General features: G+C 40.9%; 1 protein-coding gene across 1 annotated transcript in view; it reads left to right on the plus strand.

Annotated features, from left to right (window-relative positions):
• The window catches only part of DNAH8 (dynein axonemal heavy chain 8), a 167,268-nt gene that overhangs the window by 60,583 nt on the left and 88,867 nt on the right, over positions 1-17,818 (plus strand). Inside the window, exons 29-40 of the mRNA XM_054162298.1 lie at positions 2,033-2,137; positions 5,594-5,707; positions 6,294-6,356; positions 7,664-7,764; positions 8,703-8,840; positions 9,404-9,644; positions 12,902-13,101; positions 13,472-13,625; positions 13,716-13,879; positions 14,011-14,113; positions 15,134-15,238; positions 15,543-15,704. Of these exons, the coding sequence (XP_054018273.1) occupies positions 2,033-2,137; positions 5,594-5,707; positions 6,294-6,356; positions 7,664-7,764; positions 8,703-8,840; positions 9,404-9,644; positions 12,902-13,101; positions 13,472-13,625; positions 13,716-13,879; positions 14,011-14,113; positions 15,134-15,238; positions 15,543-15,704 (1,650 nt within the window). The remainder of the gene's footprint in view (positions 1-2,032; positions 2,138-5,593; positions 5,708-6,293; positions 6,357-7,663; positions 7,765-8,702; positions 8,841-9,403; positions 9,645-12,901; positions 13,102-13,471; positions 13,626-13,715; positions 13,880-14,010; positions 14,114-15,133; positions 15,239-15,542; positions 15,705-17,818) is intronic.

Genomic DNA, 17,818 nt, shown 5'->3' on the forward strand with positions numbered 1-17,818 from the left:
CATAATCAATGTGTAAAATCATGCCTTGCCAGCTTAATAGCCTTCTCTTATGAGATGACTAGTGAACAGGGGAGACTGATGGCTATTATTTGTTGTGATGGTAGCAATGCTTTTGATACTGTCTCCCATAAGATCCTCACTGACAAAATGATGATGTCAACTAGATGAGTGGACACTGAGCTGGACTGAAAACTGTCAAGCTCAAATGACTCTGATCAGTGGCACAAAATCTAGAGGCCAATAAGTTTTGTATACTCCAGGGGTCTGTAGTATGTCCAGTACTGTGTACCTGGAGGATGATGCAGGGGGCACCTTCAACAAATTTCCAGATGACACACCAGAGGTGTGGTGGCTGACACACAGATGGTTGTACTGCCTTTCAGAGCAACCTGAATGCAGAAATGGGTTAATGGGAATCTCAGGAAGTTCAACAAAAGGAGATGCCACGTCCTGCTCCAGGTGATGAATAACTCTAAGCACTAATGCAGGCTGGATATAAAGTAGTTTTGCTGAAAAGTCCCTGAGTTTCTTGATGTTGGTGGCAGGTTGAGGGAGGTAATCCCCTCAGATCTGGAGTATGGGAATTACACAGAACACTGTGGCCAGTTCTGGGATTCCCAGTACAGGAGAGGTGTGGACATCCTGGAATGAGTTCAGTGAAAGCTGATTAAGCAATGGAGAATCTGACATATGAGGAGAGACTGTGAAAGATAAGAATATTTATTCTGGAGAAAGAGGGTTCTGGGGGTATTTTATCAATGTGTAAGTGTCTGGTGGAGGGCTAGGAAGGAAGAGGGAACCACACCGTGTTTATCAACCATTACAAACTGTACAGAATATGTCATAGGTCAAAGAAGCAGCTAGTATAGTACACACTGCTGTTTGTCTTCATTAGTGAATGTATTGCCTACCTGTTGGGAAACTTTAAAAAATGAAAATTATCTTATTTTTAAGTAATGCCATGTGTGTAGGAGGAAGATAAAGCAGAAGATGTGGAAGCAAATTGCAGTTAAGAACATGTGACAAGAAAGGCTCATTCTATACCAGACACATAGGCAGGCATTTGGTAGTTTGTCAAACACAGATATTTTATAGGTGATATAGCAAAGCATTTATACATATGAAGTTTAGAATGCATAATTGTACAGAGTTAGAAAAAAATAATCAGATCTACATTTAGATAGAATGCAGATAAGCTAAAAAAAACTATTGAGATGATAATTTAAAAATGCATTTTCAAGGTTAAATTGATTTTATTTGTATTTTTTTTCCAGTATTTAATTCAAGACGTCTTTGAAGAAGTATTTTTTACTATTGTTCCCTAGTTCTTCATTCCTCATCTTTATTTTAAAAAATTAAGTTTTAGGACTAAATTACATGAACAGATTTTCTTCTAAATGTTTATTACAATAGAATACAATAGAATTAACCAGGTTGGAAAAAACCTTTGAGATTGTCGAGTCCAACCTATCATCCAACACTATCTAATCAACTAAACCATGGCACCCAGTGCCCCATCCAGTCTCTTCCTAAACACCCCCAGGGATGGTGACTCCACCACCTCCCTGGGCAGTCCATTCCAATGACAAATCACTCTTTCTGTGAAGAACTTCTTCCTAACATTCAGCCTAAACCTTGCCAGGCGCAGCCTGAGACTGTGTCCTCTTGTGCTGGTGCCAATTGCCTGGGAGAAGAGACCAGACCCCACCTGGCTACAACCTCCCTTCAGGGAGTTGTAGAGAGCAATAAGGTCACCCCTGAGCCTCCTCTTCTCCAGGCTAAGCAACCCCAGCTCCCTCAGTCTCCCCCCACAGGGCTTGTGCTCCAAACCCCTCACCAACTTAGTTGCCCTTTTCTGGACACGTTCCAGCAAGTCAACATCCTTCCTAAACTGAAGGGCCCAGAACTGGACACAGTCCTCAAGGTGTGGCCTAACCAGTGCTGAGTCTGCAAAGTAATGTTTACTATATTCCTGCAAATGAATTTAAAATTCATCATTCTTTATGCCTTTTTTTTTTCCCCCCTCATCTAGGAAGCCTATTCCATTTTAAATAAATTTGGAATTGAAGTTACAAAAGAAGAATCAGAAGGTGTGGATACACTCAGATATTCTTTTAATAAACTACAGAAAAAAGCTGTAAGTATATAAAACTTCATTTATTTCCATTTGTCTTCATATGTTTTTTTTCTCAAAATAAAAATGACAGTGTGGGGCCAATTGTCAATCCACTCTGTCTTCTCACTCTTGGCCTCAGCTACACACTAGTGTTTTATTAGTAAGGTCTTCTACTGATTTTAATTTTATACCCCTTTAATATTTGAATATTATTGTAGTATTGTAGTGGGTTCAGAGGCAGACCCCCTCCCCACAACAACCATCCTCTGCTACCAAGAATGTGCTGGGTTGAGGCAGCCCCCTCTCTCCCCACCACGGGCAGGAATAAAACACTCAGACAAACGGATTGCAAAAGTGATGAAAGTTTAAATAGAAAGCAGTGAAATGTTACAGAGAACCCAAAGCGCAGTGACAAAGAGAGATCCCAAAGCAAACCCAGAGGCATCCCATTCCCACCTGAGGGTACACCCGAGACCCTCAGGGCTCCTTCTTCCCCCTCCCTCTGCTGGGCTAGTCTCAGCTGGCCAGGCCTGAGACTGCCCATCCCCCCGTGGCCTTGGGCCTAGCCAGGCCCAAAGCCAGGAGACATCTCCCCCAGTTACCGGCTGGCGGAGGAGGAAGGAAAGAGAACGTGCTAGACCCCGCACTGGATCTTATAGTGGTGCAAAGAATTATGGTAGGAAATACACAATTTCCTGTGTCCATCCCTCTGGGCTGGACTTCTGGACACAGGAAGTGAACACACCAGGGGGGCACCCAGCTCAAACTGCAACATGCCACCCCTGTATTTCATACCATAATCTCTGCACCTAAACACATCATCAAATCAGAAATCTTCTGATGACATGTCCGGCGAAGTCCACATCTTCATCTGGGTGTCCACTCAACCAGTCTCTCCTTCAGGCTCAAGTGTCAGTCCATTCCAGTCCTTCTCCTCTCATTTAACGGAGCCTCCCGCGATGCAGAGTTCACTCTTCTGCGGTGCAAGCTCTTCATGGATCCGTTGGACATCCTGGTCACCTGGAAAGAACCTCACAACTTCTCAACCAAACCATCATTCCCATTTCTATCCACTCAGCGGCATATTTCCACCCCTGGGGCAAGTCAGCCAGAACAATCAGGCTCTGCTGCTTTTCCACCCCTCCAGGAAATAGCACGCTGAGCCTCTCTCAACAGTGCACGGACCTATCCCAAGCCCAGTGCTGACCGCTTTCAGCCGCGGCCCGAGGCTCCACAGACGCATGCCACAGGTACACCGCCCCTCCACTGGGCGTTCGCGTACCGCAGATGTGGCAGCTCCAAGTACACAGCCCCACCCCGGGAGAGGAGGGGCTGCTCCACAACCTGCTGAGAAGAAGGGAGGTGGAGCCAGGTGCTAGGCGCCATTTTCGGAACTCGTCCGAAAACGTCGGGGAAGAGAACAGGGCTGGCCCCGCCGCCGCTCCGAGTGCACGGCCCGAGCCGCCATCGCCGCTCCGAGCGCACGGCTGGTCCTCCGGCGCCGCAACCTGAGCATAGAGCAGGGCTCCAGCCACCTCTACCGCCGCGGTACAGAATCAAAATCGCCTCCACCCCTCGGGCATTCAAACGGCTCCTCCAGAGAAAGCCATAAACGCGTCCCCAGGGCCCTTGAGAACAGCTTTCGAACTGAGTTCCCGTTCGCCCTTCCTGGGTATCGGGAGCCGGGCTCGCCCGCTCCGCCGCGGCTGGCCCTACCCCGCAGCGAGAACGGACCTGACTTTGATCTGCTCGCCGCTGCCCCCCTCCGCCACTTCACCCCCCGCCGCTTCTGCCGCTCCGCAGAGAGTAAAGGTGGAGGAGGGGCAGGTCCCGCATTCTTAAGCGATGCCCCAGTTCCGATGGTTAAGAGCCACCCCTGCTTGAAATAGCAGGAGGGGCTCCGTGCCACCGGCTACGCACCAGGTGCCCCCCGGCAATCCACGAGAACTCACACAATCGCCCCAACAACAACAACACTTGAGCCCCAACTGCCAGAGAACCAGAACGACGCCCAGAACTAAATTTAAACTCTCTTATCTTTTGCAATCCAATCTGCAGAATGCACACAATAACAAACTCCTCTCCTGCCTGGCTCGCCAAGAATGTAGTGGGTTCAGAGGCAGACCCCCTCCCCACAACAACCATCCTCTGCTACCAAGAATGTGCTGGGTTGAGGCAGCCCCCTCTCTCCCCACCACGGGCAGGAATAAAACACTCAGACAAACGGATTGCAAAAGTGATGAAAGTTTAAATAGAAAGCAGTGAAATGTTACAGAGAACCCAAAGCGCAGTGACAAAGAGAGATCCCAAAGCAAACCCAGAGGCATCCCATTCCCACCTGAGGGTACACCCGAGACCCTCAGGGCTCCTTCTTCCCCCTCCCTCTGCTGGGCTAGTCTCAGCTGGCCAGGCCTGAGACTGCCCATCCCCCCGTGGCCTTGGGCCTAGCCAGGCCCAAAGCCAGGAGACATCTCCCCCAGTTACCGGCTGGCGGAGGAGGAAGGAAAGAGAACGTGCTAGACCCCGCACTGGATCTTATAGTGGTGCAAAGAATTATGGTAGGAAATACACAATTTCCTGTGTCCATCCCTCTGGGCTGGACTTCTGGACACAGGAAGTGAACACACCAGGGGGGCACCCAGCTCAAACTGCAACATAAATATATACTTAAAATCTGCAAGAAATTAAAACATTTATTACGTCTTTCTGTTCTCCTTCATTTCTATCTTTTGTGTCATTCTTATCTGACCAGGAAGATTACTACACTTACAATACCTGGTTTTAAAAAGTGCATATCCTGCCAGCGCCCTTACCCCGAAGTGGTGATTGCACGTTACCTTTATTGCTCAGGACAGCCTTATATCCCTCAAAAGCTCAAAAATTGTTGAATATTATCTACATTGGAGGTGGTTAGATCAAAATAATTCCAATCTTTTGTGGAACAATTAAGTTAGATCTTGTTCCACAGATTGAGCACTCAAGAGTACATTTAACATTTTAGGCTACTCTTGATTCTTTCTCTCAAGTTTTTGAACAAAGAGTAAGGAAGTTGTTACAGGAAAAGCTTGTGCCATTCATTAAAAAGGAGCACCCTAATGCTTTTAGGTTTGAGATTATTTATTTTTTTTTTGAGGGAGAAAAGAAAGGAAGACAATAGAACCTTTATTTTACCCATTTCTTTTGTGTTCTTTTGTTCCTACACACCCTTAGAATGAAACATGTTCACTTAAAGATGGAGCAGAAATTTTGTTTTGGTTTTTGATTTGTTTTCTCTCTACTTTTCATGTCAAAAATTGGACATACAGCACCATAAAAACCCAAACACAAGAGCGAAATTATTTAGATTCAAAGAGATAATTTTTCTTCAGATTTTTAGTGCTTTAAATATATAAATTTGGTTTATATATAACTTGCATGTTCCTGGGCTTTAAGGAAGTAACTTTGATTTTAATGTTAATCTTCTTTTGTGTGTGTCAGAACAGAGTCCAAGATGAATTGGTTCAAGTTCAGCCTAAATTTAAGAATCATTTGCTAGAATCAATTGTAGTTTTCCAGGAGGATATGTCAAACTTCGAAACATCATATGAGACGGTAAATTAATTTAGTGGCTATACATAAGACCTCGACGCAGCTTTTCAACACTTCCCATCTGCAGCAGTTAGGTGTCAGAGTTTTATCCTGCTCAGATACTGAATGCTTGCCATGGTTGCTAAGCAGTCATCAGTTTAGACCAAACTTTTCAGTATGAAGAAATGGCAGAGCACACAACTCTGTAAGGAAAGAAAAGAATCCTTGGTGGTACAGCTTGCCACTAAATTCTAATCTAAAATTAATTTAGAAATTAGTTTAGAAATTGTAGCATGTGTCGTGGAATCTGTGCTCATATATTAACATAGAAAAATACAGTCTGGGGCCACTCACTGTGTAGTTTATTTTCAGAAGAATGAAATATGAAAAATGAAAGTCTAGTCCTATTTAGTTCAAGCTAAAGAGTTTAAAATTTCATTGGGGTTATCTTTTTATAAGATTTACCATTGTAAATATTGCAGTACTGAGATACTGGAATGAATTTTGACTACCAAAAAATAAACATTTTAAAATGAACTGTAAATATTCAGTGGCCTTCACTTGCTTTGAGAATTAATATTCAATTTTTTGTTAACATCTTGTTTGAAAGGAAGGACCTATGGTTCCAAGTATTCCACCTCAGGAAGCCAGTAACAGGCTACAGATCTTTCAGGTAAGAAAATAAATGGGTGCATCTCAAAATAATTAAAATTAGATATCCTATTGCTTATCAAAACAGGTTAAGAAAAAGACACATTCACAATCTTTGTTAACTGCATATTGGAGGGCATTTTCTGCAGCATTATGGTAACTATGCTTTTGTTTCTACCAGGCAATGTTCTCCTTAATGTAGAAGGATTTGTATATTTATTGATTGATGAATCAATCAATTGATCTGTAACCTTGCTTCACTCTTTGCATTTTGTGAGCAGAAATTATCAAGTTTAAGTAATAAAAGCAGTATAACAGGGAAGAGTCAAGTATTACAGCTTAATAATCACTGAAAATAAGCATGTTTACAGATTAGTCATGAGCAGATATTTCCATGTTTTAAGCATCATGTTTTCCTTTAGATGATTGTCTTTCAACTTGATTCTTGTTTGTTATGAACCTTAGCTCTTAAGTCTGTGACCAATTTTTAACCCTTTCTCTGTAACTGACATTTTCCTGAAGGTTTTTATCAGCAGGACATTTGTCAGTCTCTCAGGTATTGTACAGTAAACTCAACCAAAATCGCTTTGTTTCCGCTAAATATTAGATGCAATCGAAGGTTTAAGCACCTTCTGCCAGTTACTTAGTCCTTTTCACAAAGTTTTAATTTAGTTTTTCCAGAGTGTGTAAAATACCTAAGAGAAGTTTCACAAACTTTGAATTTACTTTTTACAGTGTTTGTGCAATACCTAAGAGGCTCTGTAAAAAGTAAATTCACATTTTGTTAAAAGGACTAAGAAACCAGCAGAAAGTGTTTAAACTTCCCATTGCATCTAATATGTATTGGAAAGAAGGAGACTTTGGTTAAGTTTACTCTGTTTATTATTTTGCCAAGAAAACGTTTTGGTTTTATTTTTCCATATTTGTCATACCCTTTGGATGCCAGTTATGCCTTGAAAGTCATTGTATGTTTTGGCATGCTTCAGTGGTTTGGTGGGGTTTTTTTCAGGCTCTGTATTTTACTTTCTGATGCAACTATTTTCTTGTTCTCAGTGATGTGAAATTGACTTCATATTCCATTTTATAAAATATTTCTTCAAACATTGTTTCTTATATACACTTTCACTGTTTTGATTCATTACTTGGATTTGGCTATTACCTTATATGACAGCTGTTCAAAACTTTAGATCGAAAGTATATTCAGACATTTAAATATGCTTCTAGGAGCATTAGAACAATTTTAGACCCATCAAATGATTTGTTATTAGACCATTTTACATTAAAATGCATATTTATTTATTTTTTTCTGTACTATACAAATTTTATCAGGCTAACTTTGATGAGCTGTGGAGAAAGTTTATCACATACTCATCTGGTGAACAGTTGTTCGGATTGCCTGTCACAGATTATGAAGTTTTGCACAAAATCAAGTAAGTGTAGAAATACTTTTAGGTTTAGGTGTCTATGAGGACACCCAATGAAGAAACGATTAAGGTACATCGAACAGGGAAATGTTACAATACAGAAGGCTTCCACTGCCTAAAATTAAGTTAAAAGAAAACCCCAAATCATTTAAAAATTTTAGTGGTTTAATGATTTTGCTGATACCAAAGAATTCTGTTAATTACAATGGTAACGGAACTATACCAGATTATTTTACTGCTGTAGATATTGCATAAAGGAGAAGACCGTTATGTCCTTGAAATATATATATGTGGATAAGTAAATACTGTAGTATGTATTAAGATATGGTACAAAGAGTGAACAAGGAAAAGGTGAGGAAAGGTCAGTATATAATCACATATGAAAAATACAACTAGAGCTTTTATGAAAATCTAAGCTTTTTGCACAACTGCACAAAGAACAATCAGATTCCAGAGTTCATGCACCAGCCATTTCATTAGTTTGATGCTGATTCACACCAGATGAGGAGCTGACTGTTTCTGTCTGGTTTTAGATCTGTGTTTTAGTTCAGATTCAGAAAGTGCTTTCAAATTAAATTGACTAACTGTCCCCACTTGCCATGCCCTACTATGCACTGCAGAACAAGGTCAGGGTACATAAGCTTCCTTTTGGATGAATGAAAGGTTTATAGAACTAGGTTAAAACAAAACTTGCCCCAAATATGTTTAGTGATGTTTAGTGTGGTTATTCAGTCCCTAGCACCGTCTGCTCTTTTTTGGTGAATTTTATCTACAAGGTGTTCTTTTCTGCATTAAGAAAAATAATCTAATTGATCTACCTGTACTATTATATGTACTGCTACTGCAGTAGCATTTCATATACTGTGTATTTAACTATAGTGAGGTTTCCAAATTACTGATTGAAATTATCAGTATGATTTTATTTTATTTTTTTTCCCTCCCAGGAAGGAATTAGGCTTGCTTCAGAAATTGTATGGATTATATGATAGTGTAATAAGCAGTATTGATGGTTATAATGACATACTTTGGACAGATATAGATATTGAAAAAATTAATGCTGAACTACTGGATTTTCAAAACAGGTATGTTCCTTTCTGAAGCTGACATTAGTTTTAAGGTAGTTTAAGTAGAACTGTATAAAAGGGTAATTACTTTTGTAACTGCAGTCAAGAGAAGAACCTGTAGTATAAATAGTGCTTCCTTAAGCTGTTAAGTACTCATCCTGCCTATCTACCTATCATTTTTTTCCATTCTTGATTTTTTTTTCTCGATGTATCTTAGCTCTGGTAGTTTTTCATGGTTTATAAAACTGATGAATTCAGGTGGTCAAAAACCAGTATCACAGTCTTCCTAAACTAAAGGGAGGTGATCTCTGTGACAGTGTGGATTTTTTTTTACTTACTTTTCCTTTTGTTTTGCTCTTGGTTTCTGGACACAGTACTCAAGGTGTGGCCTAACCAGTGCTGAGTACAGGGGCAAAATGACTTCCCTGCTCCAGTACACTTGCAGAAACTGGAATTTTACATAGAAAATGTTCACCTTACTACAAGCTGATTCATATTTCATCCTCTGTTTTCAGATTGTTGAAACAATTCCTATTTTGACAAGTAACATTTAGTACTGTATCACTTTAACTGTACTGCAGGTGCCGTAGACTACCTAAAGGACTCCAACACTGGCAAGCATTTTTAGATCTCAAGGAAAAAATTGATAATTTTAGTGAGTCTTGTACTTTGTTGGAAATGATGGCTGACAAAGCAATGAAGCCAAGACACTGGGATCGTATTGGTGAAATCACAGGACATAAATTTGATATAGAATCGGATTCCTTTTGCCTTCGGAACATTATGGAAGCACCAATTCTTGAACATAAAGATGATATTGAGGTGTGCAATATACAGTTTTTTGTCTCCTTGTTTGTGTTATACTGTCAACAAAAGTAATATGATTACTTACAAAATTGTAACTTGTTTTAAAAACAATTTTATACTTTGTTAATGTCCTTGACTCTCAATCCCACCACACGAGTTTAAAATAACTTGCATTTTGATTAGAAGTTCTTATTAAAATGAACAAAGACAGAGGTAGCAGCTGGAATCTTTGGGCTCTTATTTCTAGATAATATCTTCACCTTTTTCCTAGCCCTATCTTTTGGCCCTTTTTAAATAGGAAAAAATCAAACCAACCAAAGAAAAAAACCAACACAAAACTTCATCATGATTACCTCTTTCTATCACCATGTTTACTTTAAAGGTTTGGAAATTAATCAGGAAGTAGAAGGAAGGCTCCATGCTTATTTATACTTAATATGAATACTTTTCCAGCTTTTTGTGACTTCTTCTGAACTTCAAAAGATTCTTCCTCAAAACTTGAAAAAAAACCCCAGTGGAGTTTTGAAGTTTCAGTGTAAATACATGTACAAAAACTGTTGTTACATTCATACTTGATTTATATGGATAAGGTAATCTTCTGAATTTTGAATTAAGATCTGATTTGAATAGAATGATCCAATGGGATGGCATTTAATAAGTCCAAGTGCCGGGTGCTGCACTTTGGCCACGGCAACCCCATGCAGAGCTACAGGCTGGGGTCAGAGTGGCTGGAGAGCTGCCAAACAGAGAGGGACCTGGGGGTGCTGATTGACACCCACCTAAACATGAGCCAGCAGTGTGCCCAGGTGGCCAAGAAGGCCAATGGCATCCTGGCCTGTATTAGGAATAGTGTGGCCAGCAGGAGCAGGGAGGTCATTGTGCCCCTGTACTCTGCATTGTTTAGGCCACACCTTGAGTCCTGTGTCCAGTTCTGGGCCCCTCAGTTTAGGAAGGACATCGAGACACTTGAACGTGTCCAGAGAAGGGCAACAAGGCTGGTGAGAGGCCTTGAGCACAAGCCCTATGAGGGGAGGCTGAGGGAGCTGGGATTGTTTAGCCTGGAGAAGAGAAGGATCAGAGGTGATCTCATTGCCCTCTACAACTGCCTGAAGGGTGGTTGTGGACAGGAGGGGGTTGGTCTCTTCTCCCAGGCAACCAGCACCAGAACAAGGGGACACAGTCTCAAGCTGTGCCAGGGGAGGTTTAGACTCGAGGTGAGGAAAAAGTTCTTCACTGAGCGAGTCATTCGTCATTGGAATGTGCTGCCCAGGGAGGTGGTGGAGTCGCCGTCCCTGGAGGTGTTCAAGGGGAGATTGGACGTGGCACTTGGTGCCATGGTCTAGTCGTGAGGTCTGTTGGGACAGGTTGGACTTGATGATCCTTGGGGTCTCTTCCAACCTTAGTTACTGTGATCATAGAATAGAATAGAATAGAATAAACCAGGTTGGAAGAGACCTTTGAGATCATCATGTCCAACCTATCATCCAACACTACCCAATCAACTAATCCATACAACCAAGCATCCTGTCAAGCCTCGCCCTGAACACCCCCAGCGACGGTGACCCCACCACCTCCCCAGGCAGCCCATTCCAGTGGGCAATCACTCTCTCTGTGTAAAACTTCCTCCTAACCTCCGGCCTAAACCTCCCCTGACGCAGCCTGAGACTGTGTCCTCTTGTTCTGGTACTGACTGCCTGGGAGAAGAGACCAACCTCTGCCTCACTATAACCCCCCTTCAGGTAGTTGTAAAGAGCAATAAGGTCACCCCTGAGTCTCCTCTTCTCCAGACTAAGCAACCCCAGCTCCCTCAATCTCTCCTCATAGGGCTTGTGTTCCAAGCCCCTCACCAACCTTGTTGCCCTTTTCTGGACACGCTCCAACAAGTCAACCTCCTTCCTAAACTGAGGGGCCCAGAACTGGACACAGTACTCGAGGTGCGGCCTAACCAGTGCAGTGTACAGGGGCAGAATGACCTCCCTGCTCCTGCTGGCCACACTGTTCCTGATGCAGGCCAGGATGCCATTGGCCCTCCTGGCTGCCTGGGCACACTGCAGGCTCATGTTCAGTCTACTGTCAACCAGCACCCCCAGGTCTCTCTCAGCCTGACTGCTCTCCAGCCACTCTGACCCCAGCCTGTAGCTCTGCATGGGGTTGTTGTGGCCAATGTGCAGAACCCGGCACTTGGATGTGTTAAATCTCATGCCGTTGCACTCTGCCCATCTGCCCAGCCTGTCGAGGTCCCTCTGCAGAGCCTCTCTACCCTCCAGCAGATCAACTCCTGCCCCCAGCTTGGTGTCATCAGCAAATTTACTGATGATGGACTCGATGCCCTCATCGAGATCATCAATAAAGATGTTAAAGAGCATGGGGCCCAGCACTGATCCTTGGGGCACACCACTAGTGACTGGCTGCCAGCTGGATGTGGCACCATTCACCACCACTCTCTGGGCTCGGCCCTCCAGCCAGTTCCATAGAATCATTTATGGTGGAAAATACCTCTAAGATCGTTAAGTCCAACTTCACATGTAACACTGCCAAGTCTGCCACTAAACCATTGTCCCTAAATTTCATGTCAACACTGTCTTTTAAATATGTCCAGGAGTGGTGACCCATTCACTTACCTGGGCTGTCTGTTCAATGCTTAACAACTCCTCGGGGCTGTTTTATCTTGTTACTTGTGAGAAGAGACCACTACCCACCTCACTGCAAGCTCTTTTCCAGTAGCTGTAGTGAGTGATAAAGTCTTCTGTCAGCCTTTTCTCTGTAATAAGCAACCCCAATGCCCTTATCTGCTCTTGACAGGACTTGTGCTCTAGATGCTTCACCAATTTCATTGCCCTTGTTGGACATGCTCCAGCACCTATATGCTCCACAAATTTGTTGGACTTGATAACCTTTCCAGCCTAAATTGTTCTTAAATTCCCTGATTCTTTAAATTGAAATGTGACTAAGATTGATATCTCATTGGGTGATGAGCCTATGTTATTATTCTAAACCTTCTCAAAGTGATGATCCAGGACTCTTGTTACACAAAGGGTGAAACCACAGAAGTGGTATATCCATGCTTTTCCTAGTGTGCAATTTTCAGTTATCCATACAGGTAATTTGAGAGTAAATCCGTAGTGTGATCTCTGCATTTGTGTGACATATTTCTGTACTATTTTATAAAATGTCATATATTGTTTTAAAATATTCTGTGACTAAATGTAATGTTAGGCAAGACTTCATTTCTGAAGAAAGGAAATTCTGAAAACATGGTTCTTATTTTACAGGATATATGCATATCTGCCACAAAGGAAAAGGATATAGAAGCCAAACTATCTCAAATAGCTGAAATTTGGGGAAATCAAATTCTGAGCTTTTCATCATTCAAAGGGAGAGGAGAGTTACTGTTAAAGGGAACAGAATCAACAGAAATTATAACGTTGATGGAGGACAGTTTAATGATTCTTGGCTCTTTACTGAGCAATAGGTACTTACAAATTGATTGCATATGGTATTTTCAGAAACACATCAAGCTAGCAACTGTACTATTGTTAGACTAAATCAATAGTAAATTTGAACAGAATACATATATATATATACACACACATATGTATATATAAATGAAAAAGGATATTGTAATACCTAGTTCAAAACTTCTGCTAGTGAAAAATGTTCATGTATTATTAGCAAACTATTGTCTGAATATATTTGAATGTAATCAAGCTGGTAGAAACTTGGAATAAGATTCTTCTTGCTCTGAGTGAAACACTTGTTGTTTGGCGTGAGGTTTTTAACCATTGTATTTATCACATAATAGATGTATTTACAGTTAATTTTTGCTCCCTATCCTCTTCCAGATACAATGCATCATTTAAAAAGGAAATTCAGAACTGGATTTCTAAACTAAGCAACTCTACAGATATAATTGAAGAATGGCTGGTTGTGCAGAACCTCTGGGTCTACCTCGAAGCTGTTTTTGTAGGGGGAGATATTGCAAAAGAGTTACCCCAGGTAAACTTCACAATGCTTGCCTATTAAAATCTGTGTAGTAATTGCCAAGAGATAATGCTTTGGAAGTACTTATGGTTTTGCTATATACAGGAAGCAAAGCGTTTTCATATCATTGACAAATCATGGATAAGAATAATGCAACGAGCTCGCGAAAACCCAAATGTCATTGACTGCTGTGTGGGAGATGAGACTATGCAGGAACTTCTCCCTCATTTACATGAACAGCTGGACGTGTGCCAGAAGTCACTTACAGGGTATGCACTGTTTGATTTGTAATGCATTGCTTTTAGGTGAATAGTATCTCAGTCTTACTTTCACTCTTATGTAGAAAAATAATTGAAGCACTGAAATACTCTAATAATAAAATTTTTGTTCAATTTTCAAGATACTTAGAGAAGAAAAGATTACTGTTTCCTCGATTCTTTTTTGTTTCTGATCCTGTTCTTCTTGAAATTCTTGGACAAGCAAGTGATTCTCATACAATTCAGGTACAACTTTAGTGAATTCCTCTGCTTATAATTTAAATAATAATAATTAGAATATGGAAAAGCTTTTATTACTTGAAAACATACCCATTTTCCTATATAAAATGTGCTTAAAAAGATAAAATTTCTTGCTCTTTAGTCTTTAATGAAATATGAAATGAATATTTGTAATTTTCAGAAACCTTCAGAGCTCATAACAGTAGAATGTGGTTCTATCAAGAGATTTGTGGGTGGTTCTTTTCACAACTAAACTAACAAAAAGGTCCCTGTGAGAGTTTCCTGGTTTGCATATTGCAAAGTTCTTCCAGCTAGTCTAGGCTGTTACTGACGGCTGATTGAGACAAGGTAGCTGATATCACAGCTTATCACAGGGCCATGAGGATGATCAGAGGGCTGGAGCACCTCTCCTATGAGGACAGACTTGAAGAATTGGGGCTGTTCAGTCTGGAGAAGAGAAGGCTCCGAGGTGACCTAATTGTGGCCTTCCAGTATCTGAAGGGGGCCTACAAGAAGGCTGGGGAGGGACTTCTCAGGATATCAGGTAGTGATAGGACTAGGGGGAATGGAATGAAGCTGGAGGTGGGGAGATTTGGACTGGATGTGAGGAAGAATTTCTTCACTGTGAGAGTGGTGAAATCCTGGAGTGGGTTGTCCAGGGAGGTGGTTGAGGCCCCGTCCCTGGAGGTGTTTAAGCCGAGGCTGGATGAGGCTCTGGGCAGCCTGATCTAGTGTGAGGTGTCCCTGCCCATGGCAGGGGGGTTGGAACTAGATGATCCTTGTGGTCCCTTCCAACCCTGACGGATACTATGATCTGCTCTGCCAGATTGCCTCTGAAAACAGTAAACCAAACTAAACCAAACCAGCAAATGGAGATAAAATCCTACAGAACTGTTTTCTGTGATTTTTACCTACATATGGCCTGGTTCAGAAGAACCTTTGCAGGATAACCTTATTTGAGATTTTTTTCCCCCGTTTGCTAATGCTATATATTTACATTGAATTGCTTCTGAAATATCCTTTCAGCCACATCTGCCTTCCATATCTGACAATATAAATGAAGTAGAATTTCACTCAAAGGATTACGACCGCATACTGGCGGTTATATCAAGGGAAGGAGAAAAAATTCTGGTAAATCTCTACCTTTCTTTGTTTTCTTTTCCAGAAATGTTGTTAATAGACACACATTCTAGTTTTTAACAAATCAGTATATGTTACATCAAATTATTGTGAATCGCAAATGAACGCATTATAATTGCACTAACCCTTTAAATGTCTTCCTTAAATAAGTTTCTAGTATGTTTATTGAAATTACATGTGTAGTTGTCAGAAATGAAGTAACAGAAATTAAGTAACTGTTCAGTAACTAATGTACCTGAATAAAAGTTTGTTAACAACATTCTTTTTTTGTACTTTTGATTAATTTCTTTTTCAGTTGGACACTTCAGTGCTTGCAAAAGGACCAGTAGAACTTTGGTTGCAGGATTTATTGCGCGTGCAGCAGAGTTCATTGCATGGAATAATTAGGGCAGCGTATTACCAAATTAGTGAACCAGGATATGACTTGGTGAATTTTCTTAATCAGTTCCCAGCACAGGTAAGATTACAGCATGTGGATTTGTGCGTGCAGTCTGGGATGTGTGTGGGGAAAGGTGGGAAGTAAAGAGTGTAAGGGAATGTTTATATGAGGAATATTCAGAGAGGAAACGAGAAAAAGGATCTACTCAGAAGGCAGCGATCCTTAATGAGTTCAGTTTTGGTACCCCATATATAGCACAATTTTTTTTATTGTAATCTACTTTAAAATTTGTATTTTCCTTTCTTGGAGAATATAAAGTAGAGCTTATATTTTCTGTGATGGATGTTGAACTCCTTTCAAGTGCAAATAAAACTTCATGTGCAAAGTTATTTATTTCTCATGATCTAAGATGACAAGAGCTAAGTTTCTGATTATTTATGACATCCTTTACAAGATTTACTTCATAGTTAATATATTTGTCACTATGATAATGCAGTCCTAGTAGAAGCCTATCTGGAAGGATTCTAGTTTGCCTAGAAATTCTCCATCTTGCCGATAATTCATAAATTTAATTAACAAGCAATTATTTTTTTCCCATGATGTACAAATTCTGACTCTGTAAATTTCTAATTGGCTCAGTGCTAGGTGTAATTTTTTAAATAGAAATTCTGCAGTTATTAAAACTGGCCAATACATTGCTAATGTTACAGAAAATGCACAAATGTTTAATAGTGCTATATTTATGACATGATTATGCATTACCTCAGCACTATTTATTTTAAAAATTCTCCTCTTCACACAGGTAATCACTGGCTCTCTTGTTTGTATGTCAGAAATTTTGTAGTGGCTTTATGACCATCTTCTTTCCCATGTCTTGCTAATCCAAATGTTTTTATGTTCAAAGAATTATTTGTATTGGGTGTGGCAGAGAGGGAAAAAATGTTTTTTATCAAGAAATTTAAACTACACAGAAATAAATACTGAAAAATATTTGAGATGTTTTCTTTCAAATGGCCTTTTCCCTGTCTCAGAAGCTTCTGTTATAGGCAATGTGAAAGATTGTTCTTTATGGTTTTTTTCTTCTGCCTAATTGGTCTTTCTAAAATAAATTTGGTTTAGGCTCTACTGATAATACCATAATGCTTCTGAAATTGTAGAATCACAGGATGGCTTGGTTTGGTTTGGTGGAAGGGACCTCTAAAGGTCATCTAGACCAACCCCCTCTGCAAGAAGTAGTGACATACTGAAGAGAATCAGGTTGCCCAGTGCCCTGTCAAGCCTCACTTTGAGTATCTCCAGTGATAGGGCCTCAACCACTTCACTGGGCAACCTGTTCCAGTGTTCCACCACCCTCATGGTAAAGAACTTGTTCCTGAAATGCTGAGATATTTCCTGCTACACAATGTCTGTAACTTTTCAATCTCCCTATAGGGAGATAGACAAGTAGAAAGTGGATGGGTCAAATTCTAGGTCTTGGTGCTTTGTCAGCACAGAAATGTGGGAAGAAAATCCTATTGATGCAATTTTTGTCTGTCCTATTTTGTCATGGGTGTGCCTGGTCAAAATGAGTCTAATATTGTAGTGTACACACAACATTCTATAACTGTCTAGATTTATTTGGAAACAGTTTATAGTTCATTGTGCTCTAGGCTATAGTCCGGTCATGACAACGTGTTATAAAGTTAGCAATATATTCTGTGTTCACTAAAAATAGAATTAAAAACAATGTTCTGTAATTAGCTATGAATTGGCAATGGGAAATTTTCAGAATGTTTTCTGCCCTCAATTTGAGACCTGTTTGTATTTGTGGTACTGCAGTACACTAAGGGGTGGCAAGTGAAACTCTCCTGACAACCTGGAGGGAGGTTGTAGCCAGGTGGGGGTTGGTCTCTTCTCCCAGGCAACCAGCACCAGAACAAGAGCACACAGTATCAAGCTGTGCCAGGGGAGGTTTAGGCTGGATGTTAGGAAGAAGTTCTTTGCAGAAAGAGTGATTGGCCATTGGAATGGGCTGCCCAGGGAGGTGGTGGAGTCACCATCACTGGAGATGTTTAGGAAGAGACTGGATGTGGTCTTGGTGCCATGGTTTAGTTGATTAGATGATGTTGGATGATAAGTTGGACTCAATGATCTCAAAGGTCTTTTCCAACCTGGTTAATTCTATATTCCTTAATTAGTGTGTATCTCAATAT

Source organism: Dryobates pubescens, chromosome 6 (genome assembly GCF_014839835.1).
Source record: "Dryobates pubescens isolate bDryPub1 chromosome 6, bDryPub1.pri, whole genome shotgun sequence".
NCBI classification, from domain to species: Eukaryota; Metazoa; Chordata; class Aves; order Piciformes; family Picidae; genus Dryobates; species Dryobates pubescens.